General features: G+C 43.6%; 1 protein-coding gene across 4 annotated transcripts in view; it reads left to right on the forward strand.

Moving 5' to 3' along the window:
• Positions 1–10,248, forward strand: part of LOC112225574 (unconventional myosin-Ib) — a 177,317-nt gene that overhangs the window by 30,703 nt on the left and 136,366 nt on the right. For all 4 annotated transcript variants that reach the window (XM_042306525.1, XM_042306527.1, XM_042306526.1 and 1 more), the window contains exon 3: positions 318–433. In XM_042306525.1, the coding sequence (XP_042162459.1) occupies positions 318–433 (116 nt within the window). The remainder of the gene's footprint in view (positions 1–317; positions 434–10,248) is intronic.

A 10,248-nucleotide genomic window follows, 5' to 3' on the forward strand; every position in this document is an offset into this window, starting at 1 on the left:
TTCTCACTCTTACACTTTATGGTCACTTTACCTTCTGAAGTTCCTCTTGTCTTTCCCTCACGTGTCTCTACCCCTCGTCTCTCTCTCTCTCGTCTTAACCCCCAGAAACACAGGGGTTGTGGTGATCTCTATTGTCACAAATGTCTTAACACTACTACTTACTGCATATCCCTGATGTCTTGTTTTCTCTCTCTCTCGTCTCTCCCCCCTGTCTCAACCCCCAGAAACACAGGGGTTGTGGTGATCCCTATTGTCACAAATGTGTTAACACTACTACTTACTGCATATCCCTGATGTCTTGTTTTCTCTCTCTGCAGACATACATCGGCAGTGTGGTGATCTCCATGAACCCCTACAGGTCTCTGCCTATCTTCACACCAGAGAAGGTGGAGGAGTATCGCAACAGGAACTTCTACGAGCTCAGCCCACACATGTGAGTCCCTGGCCTAGGTCCTTATTCCACCCGGTCTTTGTTAAGAGCCGTCTACCTCCACCCCACTGCTGGCATGTTGTGTAGGTTGCATCTTTTTGTCAAAGTTGAGGCCACAAGCAACAAAGGCCCCCTGTTTTATAAAGACTTGATGTTTCAGGCAAAATGTCAAACACACAAGTGAACAGCATTGTTTGGTGCACACCATCAGAAATATTTGAGCCCAACAGAAACAATCCACATGTCGGACAGTAGGTTGGTGGAGAGGTTTTGGTTTTGCATCTGAGTTCAGTTTACTGTTCCCTTTGTGATTTCCATGGACCAGTATGGTTGAACAACTACAGTTCAACCAAATTAACCAGTAATGAGATGGACATGCTGTGCTGCAGACCTACACACTAGCCCTTGTTTTGGCATATAGGCAGTTGGTTAGTGGGGTGCTGTGCCTCAGACCCCGTGTTGTGCCACACTCCAGCGGGTGGCTGTCTGTCCCTCCACAGCGGTGCCAGAACCAGCCCATAGGCCCTGCTACTCAGCCACAGTAAAACAAAGGACCGCATTTGTCAATTAGTTTGCCTGCCTGCTGTCTCCCTGGGCTGCAGCAGACACTCTATGGTTCTCTAAGGGAGAGGGGGGCGAGCGAGAGGCCCTTTAGCTGTCCCAGAAATGACCGGCTTCTCACAGACAAACAAAGGAAAGGGTATTTTATTTACACAAGCACTTACACTCCAAAGAGCCTGCTACTCTTCCAGAACCCCCTTTTTCTCTTCTTTCTCTCCAAATGTGGTAACTCTGTGACCGCAGATGTGTCCAGCTGTTTGCTTTTGGTAAGCTCCTTACTGGATGTTTTCCACTCTGTCTCCAGACCCTATAGCTGTTCTGTTCACGGTCTTTCTCTTGCCTGCAGTTTCTCTTCCACCAGCGTCATCAGTCTTGTTTAAAAGAAGTGCTCCAGTTAGCAAATGCAGTATTCCGACCACTTAACCTTTCCCATATTTTGTTACGTTAGTCTTATGCTAAAATTGATTCAATCGTTTTTTCCCATCAATATACGCACAATACCCCATAATGACAAAGCAACAACAGGTTTCTAGACATTTTTGCAGATGTATTACAAATACAGGCATTCCTGTATTTGAGGCATTCCTGTATTTGCCAAGTTTCTCCCATTTTGTTCTATGCAGATCCTCTCAAGCTCTGTCAGGTTGGATGGGGAGCTTCGAGGCACATCTAGTCTCAGGTCTCTCCAGTGATGTTCGATCGGGTTCAAGTCCTGAGGTTTCCATCAAGGACCTCTGTACTCTGCTCTGCTCATCTTTCCCTCGATCCTGACTAGTTTCGCAGTCCCTGCCGCTGAAAAACATACCCACAGCATGATGATGCTGCCACCACCATGCTTCACCCTAGGGATGCTGCCAGGTTTCCTCCAGATGTGACGCTTGGCATTCAGGCCAAAGAGTTTAATCTTGGTTTCACCAGACCAGAGACTCTTGCTTCTCATGGTCTCAGTCCTTTAGGTGCCTTTTGGTAAACTCCAAGTAGGCTGTCATGTGCCTTTTACTGAGGAGTGGCTTCCATCTGGCCACTCTACCATAAAGCCCCAATTGGGTTCTTGGTCTCCACCCTGACCAAAGAACACCCCCTCATTGCACAGTTGGCTGGGCGGCCAGCTCTAGGAAGAGTCTTGGTGGTTCCAAATTTCTTCGATTTAACAATGATTGAGGCCACTGTGTTCTTGCTCAAGACTGCAAAACATTTTTGGAACCCTTCCCCAGATCTGTGCCTCGACACAATCCTGTCTCTGAGCTCAACTGACCTCATGACTTGGTTTTTGCTCTGACATAGACAACCTTTCAAATGTTTGGGGTCACTTTGAAATGTCCTTGTTTTTTAAACGAAAGCACATTTACATTTAAAACATTTTTTTAACCTTTATTTATCTAGGCAAGTCAGTTAACCTTTTCCGCTCGCGGAACCCCTTGATAACATTCCGCTGAACAGGCAGCGCTCGAAATTCAAAAATATTTTTTAGAAATATGTAACTTTCACACATTAACAAGTCCAATACAGCAAATGAAAGATGAACATCTTGTTTATCTACCTATTGTGTCTGATTTCAAAAATGCTTTACAGCGAAAGCACAACATATGATTATGTTAGGTCATAGCTAACTCAAAAAAACACAGCCATTTTCCAGCCAAAGATAGGAGTCACAAAAAGCAGAAATATAGATAAAATGAATCACTAACCTTTGATCTTCATCAGATGACACTCATAGGACATCATGAAACACAATACATGTATGTTTTGTTGGATAATGTGCATATTTATATCCAAAAATCTGTTTACATTGGCGCGTTACGTGTAGTAATGTTTTGATTCCAAAACATTTGGTGATTTTACAGAAATACTCATTATAAACATTGATAAAAGATACAACTGTTATTCAGTTGCAAGATATATAGCGGTTGCAAGATATACTTTTAGATATACTGTATCAGATTTTTTTTTAAATACGGAAAAAGCATAATCTGAGAACGGCACTCAGAGCCCAATCCAGCCGGAGAAATATCTGCTATTTTGGAGTCCACAGAAGTTAGAAATAACACCATAAATATTCACTTACCTTTGATCTTCATCAGAAGGCACTCCCAGGAATCCCAGTTCGACAATGAATGACTGATTTGTTCCATAAAGTCCATAATTTTATGTCCAAATAGCCACTTGTTGTTAACGTGTTCAGCCCAGTAATCCATCTTCATGAGGCGCAGGCACTTCATCCAGACAAAAACTCGAAAAGTTCCATTACAGTCCTTTAGAAACATGTCAAACGATGTATGAAATCAATCTTTAGGATGTTTTTAACATAAAACATAAATTATGTTCCACCTGGAGAATTCCTGTCTGAAGAAAAGCACTGGAACGAGAGGTAATTCTGTTAGGAGCGCACGTCACGAGCCTGAGACACTCTGCCAGACCACTGACTCAAACAGGTCTCATGAGCCCCTCCTTTATAGTAGAATCCTCAAACCAGTTTCTAAAGACGGTTGACATCTAGTGGAAGCCGTGGGAAGTGCGACTTCATCCATATCCCACTGTGTATTTGGTAGGCCAAGCTTTGAAAAACTACAAACCTCAGATATCCCACTTCCTGGTTGGATTTCTCTTAGGTTTTCGCCTGCCATATGAGTTCTGTTACACACAGACATCATTCAAACAGTTTAGAAACTTAAGAGTGTTTTCTATCTAATACTACTAATAATAATATGCATATATTAGCATCTGGGACAGAGTAGGAGGCAGTTCACTCTGGGCACGCTATTCATCCAAAAGTGGAAATACTGCACCCTATCGCAAAAACACAGGAGTGATCCAATGGCACATTGTGTTAGCTAATCCAAGTTTATAATTTTAAGGCTAATTGATCATTAGAAAACCGTTTTGCTATTATTTTAGTGAGTTCTATTACAGGCTCAAAATGGCCAGAAACAAAGAGCTTTCTTTTGAAACTCGTCAGTCTATTCTTGTTCTGAGAAATTAAGGCTATTCCATGTGAGAAATTGCCAAGAAACTAAAGATCTCATACAACGCTGTGTACTACTCCGTTCACAAAATATAAAAAGTGGGGAGGCCCCGGTGCACAACTGAGCAAGAGGACAAGTACATTCGTGTCTAGTTTGAGAAACAGACTCCTCACAAGTCCTCAACTGGAAGCTTCATTAAGTGGTACCCGTAAAACACCAGTCAACGTCAACAGTGAAGAAGCGACTCCGGGATGCTGGCCTTCTAGGCCTTCCTCTGTCCAGTGTCGGTGTTCTTTTGCCCATTTGAATCTTTTTTTATTTTTATTGACCAGTCTGAGATATGGCTTTTTCTTTGCAACTCTGCCTAGAAGACCAGCATCCTAGAGTTGCCTCTTCACTGTTGATATTGAGACTGGTGTTTTGTGGGTACACACACAACCTGTTGCAGCATACATTGATCTTCAGTTTAAAGTATTTTCTGTCATTATACTGTATATGTATGAAGTTCCCCTTACTCAATCAATATCTGCCAATTCTATGTCTGATTCTTTATACAGTACATTTCAGTCTGCATTCAAGGTTGTAGTACTCAGCATGTTTTCAGCTCTCTTCAATGTTCTCAGACATGTTAGTTAGAAAGATGCCAATCTAGGCTAAAATGGTTAAGGTTGTCCTGACGGTGCTTAATGTTTCTCATATCACTTGCTAGTCAGACTTAGTTTGTAGGCATGTTCAAAGTCCAGAGTTATAACATGGCAGGAAAAGTCAGTGGCTATAAACACACATCTAACCTGATGCTAAACTATTGAGCTAAGAGGAATAGATGGGGTATATCTCAACATAGCTACAAACCATTGTTCTCCTAGTATGTGTCCCAAATGGCACCCTATTCCCTACATATAATGCACTACTTTTGACCAGAGGCTCTGATCAAAAGTAGTGAACTATGTAGGGAGTTGGGTGCCATTTAGGGAACAGCCACTAGTTCGGTTTCAGCCTAACTGATGAATCCCTTTTTATTGGGGCGGTTTCTCTGAATGGTCCAGAAGTGGCTGTCTGTCATGGCCCAAACCAAACGCTTCATACATTGATCTTAATCCTCCTGTCCCTGTCAGACCATCTGGACCGGTCATTCAGTCTTTGTTTTGTTGACTAACCACCTGCTCTGTGTAACGTGAGACCACCGAGTCCAGACCACTGCCACACGTCAAACCTGTCAGTCACTCCATTTCACAACGACTGAAATCTGTGGAAATGCCATAGTCAGGGTTGAAAATAGCTGGAAAAGTCGGTCACTATATACATCTGTTTTTCAGATTCTGTATGACACTTGCCACCCACCCTGAATGATTTTTAAGCTATTGATAATACACAAGTTGGCTTCACCATTATTATCAATGACTTGCAGTATGAACATCTGTAGGAAATCCACACTGCTACCCTAGTTTATAGAAAGACCCTAATGCAGTCAAAGAAAGATGTATGTGATTAACGGGCTTGTTTTTAATGAAGTGAACATCAATTCCCTAAGGTAGATTTTAATGTTTGGTAGGGAAACGCATTTGAATAGAACATTAACGTGTCTTTGCCTTAGCCAAGCTGGTATACAGAGCAGACATGCATCACTACAGGCAAGGAGGCTTGAGTTATCTTTCTAACTTTGCGCTACAGTGTCTTCAAAGTATTCATGCCCCTTGAATTATTCCACATTTTGTTACAGCCTGAATTCTAAAAGGATAAAAAAAAAAACATGTTTATCTCACCCATCTACACACAATACCCCATAATGACAAAGTGAAAACATGTAAATGTTATAAATAAATTCAGATCTCATTTACATAAGTGTGTGTGTAACGGATGTGAAACGGCTAGCTAGTTAGTTAGCGGTGGTGCGCGCTAAATAGCATTTCAATCGGTGACGTCACTTGCTCTGAGACCTTGAAGTAGTGGTTCCCCTTGCTCTGCTTTTGTGGAGCGATGTGTACCGATGCTTCGTGGGTGACTGATGTGTGTAGAGGGTCCCTGGTTCGCGCCCGGGTATGGGCGAGGGGATGGTCTAAAGTTATACTGTTACATATGCACACCCCTGAGTTAATACTTTTGTAGAAGCACCTTTGGCGGCGATTACAGCTTTGAGTCATCTTGGGTGTATTAGTTTTGCACATCTGGATTTGGGGATATTCTTCCTCGTAGATGTTATCAAGCTCTTAAGTTAGATACGGAGCGGTGGTGAACAGCAATCTTCAAGTCTTTCCACAGATTTTCAATGTGATTCAAGTCTGGGCTTTGGCTGTGCCACTCAAGGACTTTCACATTCTTATTCTGAAGCCATGTTAGTGATGCTTTGGCTGTGTGTTTGGGTTCTTGTCCTATTAGAATGGAATGGAATTCTTTGCCCCACTTTAACATGCTGACCACACCGCCTGCTTCAAAATAAATATATACATATTATTCAATCATTGCATCCACACTGCTTATGCGCATCTGCGTAGCCAAGCGCTAAAGTAGATCTTGGTTCTATGCAAATCCCACTTCTCCCATCTCCTCATTGGTTTTCAGGAGCATATACCCACATGGGTGATTGAGAGCTGAACTGATGTCCACACTCCAGTCCAGTTGGTGGTGGTAATGCACCTTCAAGTTGCTTGCCAACCGCCATATAAGTCCAAAGAAGAAGCCTGATGAAGGAGAGATTACTAGAAACAAACTCGGTTTACCATTTTATCCATGGATTAATTGTCGGAGTAGAAGACCTTATGCATTATAGGTAAAATAACAACCTAATGTTTATATCCCAGGACAAATTAGCTAGCAACAGCAAGCTAGCTAGCTAAACATAATGCTTTTCGACCTGTCCCCAAATGAATATAGTTTGTTCAGAGTCTGTTTTGATATTTCAACCTGCGTGTCTTGATCGTGAAGTAAATTTGCTCAGGAGTGGCTTCCATCTGGTCACTGTCTGGTAAAGCCCAGGTTGGTGAAGTGCTGTAGAAACCGTTGTCCTTCTGGCAGGTTATCCCATTTCAGCCAAGGAACTCTGTAGTTCTGTCAGATTAGTCATTGGGTTCATGGTCACCTCCCTGACCAAAGTCCTTCTTGTCCGATTGCTCCATTTGGTTGGCTGGCCAGCTCCAGAACACTCTAGAAATTGTTTTATACCCTTCCCCAGATATATGCCTCATCACAATTTTATCTCGGAGATCTACGGACAGTTCCTTCAACTTCATGATTGTTTCTGCTCTGATATGCACTGTCAACTGTGTGAACATTATATAGACCGGTGTTTCTTTTTAAATCATATCCAAACAATTGAATTGGCCACAGGTGGACTACCAAGTTGTAGTGATGTCTCAAGGTTGATCAAAGGAAATTGGATGCACCTGCGCTTAATTTGGAGTGTCATAGCAAAGGGGTGTGACTAATGTAAATTAGATTTCTGTATTTAATTTTCAATACATTTGCAAGAATGTCTAAACATGTTTTCACCTTGTCATTATGGGGTATTGCGTTTCTGTGTGTGTGTGTGTGTGTGTGTGTGGGGCACTTTACGTGGCACTTTATGTAATAGAAAAATACTCTAGACCAGGGTATTCAACTGGACCCTACGAGGTCCGGAGCCTGGTGGTTTTTCTGTTCTACCTGATGATGAATTGCATCCACCTGGTGTCCCAGGTCTAAATCAGTCCCTGATTACAGGGTAACAATGAAAAAAAATGCAGTGGAACTGGTTTCGAGGTCCAAAGTTGAGTTTGGGGGCTCTAGATGGACTATTGCTGTTGATATTGGATGAGGAATGGCACATAATATTTAGTGCTGGACTGGGCCTGTATTCTTAAGCCACCTCCGAGTAGGAGTGCTGATCTAGGATCAGTGTTGCCTTTGGATCACAATAACATATGAACAGGGGAGCCTGATCCTAGATCAGCACTCCTACTCTGAGATGCCTTATGAGTGCGGGCTCAGGAGTACCTAGGCCAGTATTTAGGATGGTGTTGATTTTAATCTTCAGCCATTTCCCTCGATTACCATTATCAGATCTACAAGTCACAAAAGACAACAGTGGGCTATGACTAACTGGGGAGTTGAATCAGCTCGACAGGAAAGGCAGTTTGTATTACTACAGCTTGTGGACAATGTGGTAGAGTTATTGGCTGGTTAGATTCAAGGGGAATGAGCAGCTCCTCTAGAAAACACTTTATTTTACTACACCAACCTGTTCTTTCAAAAGTCGACCATGCAGTAAAACAACAAGATTAAATGAAAGAAACATTTACTTGGCTTAACAAGATCCCCACACATGAAGCTCTGCTCAGCCATGTTGTCCTTTACGCCGTGACCCAAAAGGATACTGGGTATTTACATTGAAATTAAATAACACATGCACACACAATTTTCATGCAAACCTGAAAGGATCACGAGTGGAATAAAGAGTATCTAAGTGTTCCAATGGTTTGCACTAGGCACATCATCCTGATGTAGGCCTGTAGTTGTGATTTATATGAATGATAAGAAGCCATTTGTTAATTCATCAATGCATGGTTTGATCCTACTGTCTAAATGATTACAATGATTCTGATTTAAGGGCTGGACAAAATATCATGTCATTGTATTTTATGTTTTTGGAATAATGCAAGTTCTACATTTGGCTTTGTAGTCAGTAACCCTAGGGTGGCACCACATACATTCTAAGTGATTTCAATGGGTCGCTCTCTGTTTTGATTTGTTTTATACTGTTTAAATAAACTTCAACCAAAAAAATCATTCTGCATTTTTATAAATTTCTGCATTTCCTGCACTCATTTGAGATCAAATCAAATCAAATTTATTTATATAGCCCTTTGTACATCAGCTGATATCTCAAAGTGCTGTACAGAAACCCAGCCTAAAACCCCAAACAGCAAGCAATGCAGGTGTAGAAGCACGTTGGCTAGGAAAAACTCCCTAGAAAGGCCAAAACCTAGGAAGAAACCTAGAGAGGAACCAGGCTATGTGGGGTGGCCAGTCCTCTTCTGGCTGTGCCGGGTGGAGATTATAACAGAACATGGCCAAGATGTTCAAATGTTCATAAATGACCAGCATGGTCGAATACTAATAAGGCAGAACAGTTGAAACTGGAGCAGCAGCACGGTCAGGTGGACTGGGGACAGCCAGGAGTCATCATGTCAGGTAGTCCTGGGGCATGGTCCTAGGGCTCAGGTCCTCCGAGAGAGAGAAAGAAAGAGAGAATTAGAGAGAGCATATGTGGGGTGGCCAGTCCTCTTCTGGCTGTGCCGGGTGGAGATTATAACAGAACATGGCCAAGATGTTCAAATGTTCATAAGTGACCAGCATGGTCGAATACTAATAAGGCAGAACAGTTGAAACTGGAGCAGCAGCACGGCCAGGTGGACTGGGGACAGCAAGGAGTCATCATGTCAGGTAGTCCTGAGGCATGGTCCTAGGGCTCAGATCCTCCTCCTCCGAGAGAGAGAATTAGAGAACGCACACTTAGATTCACACAGGACACCGAATAGGACAGGAGAGGTACTCCAGACATAACAAACTGACCCTAGCCCCCCGACACATTAACTACTGCAGCATAAATACTGGAGGCTGAGACAGGAGGGGTCAGGAGACACTGTGGCCCCACTGTGGCTCGCTCTCTCTCTCGCTCGCTCGCTCTCTCTCTAGCTCGTTCTCTCTCTCTAGCTCGTTCTCTCTCTCTAGCTCGCTCTCTCTCTCTCTCTAGCTCGCTCTCTCTCTCTCTCTAGCTCGCTCTCTCTCTCTCTCTAGCTCGCTCTCTCTCTCTCTCTAGCTCGCTCTCTCTCTCTCTCTCTCGCTCTCTCTCTCTCTCTAGCTCGCTCTCTCTCTCTCTAGCTCTCTCTCTCTCTCTCTAGCTCGCTCTCTCTCTCTCTCTCTCTAGCTCGCTCTCTCTCTCTCTCTCTCTGGCTCGCTCTCTCGCTCTCTCTCTCTAGCTCGCTCTCTCTCTCTCTCTCTCTAGCTCGCTCTCTCTCTCTCTCTCTCTAGCTCGCTCTCTCTCTCTCTCTCTCTCTCTCTCTCTCTCTCTCTCTAGCTCGCTCTCGCTCTCTCTCTAGCTCGCTCTCTCTCTCTCTCTAGCTCGCTCTCTCTCGCTCTCTAGCTCGCTCTCTCTCGCTCTCTAGCTCGCTCTCTAGCTCGCTCTCTCTAGCTCGCTCTCTAGCTCGCTCTCTCGCTCGCTCGCTCGCTCTCTCTAGCTCGCTCGCTCTCTCTAGCTCGCTCGCTCTCTCTAGCTCGCTCGCACGCTCTCTCTAGCTCGCTCGCTCTCTCTCTAGCTCG

This window comes from Oncorhynchus tshawytscha, linkage group LG26, assembly GCF_018296145.1.
Source record: "Oncorhynchus tshawytscha isolate Ot180627B linkage group LG26, Otsh_v2.0, whole genome shotgun sequence".
In the NCBI taxonomy this organism is placed as follows: domain Eukaryota; kingdom Metazoa; phylum Chordata; class Actinopteri; order Salmoniformes; family Salmonidae; genus Oncorhynchus; species Oncorhynchus tshawytscha.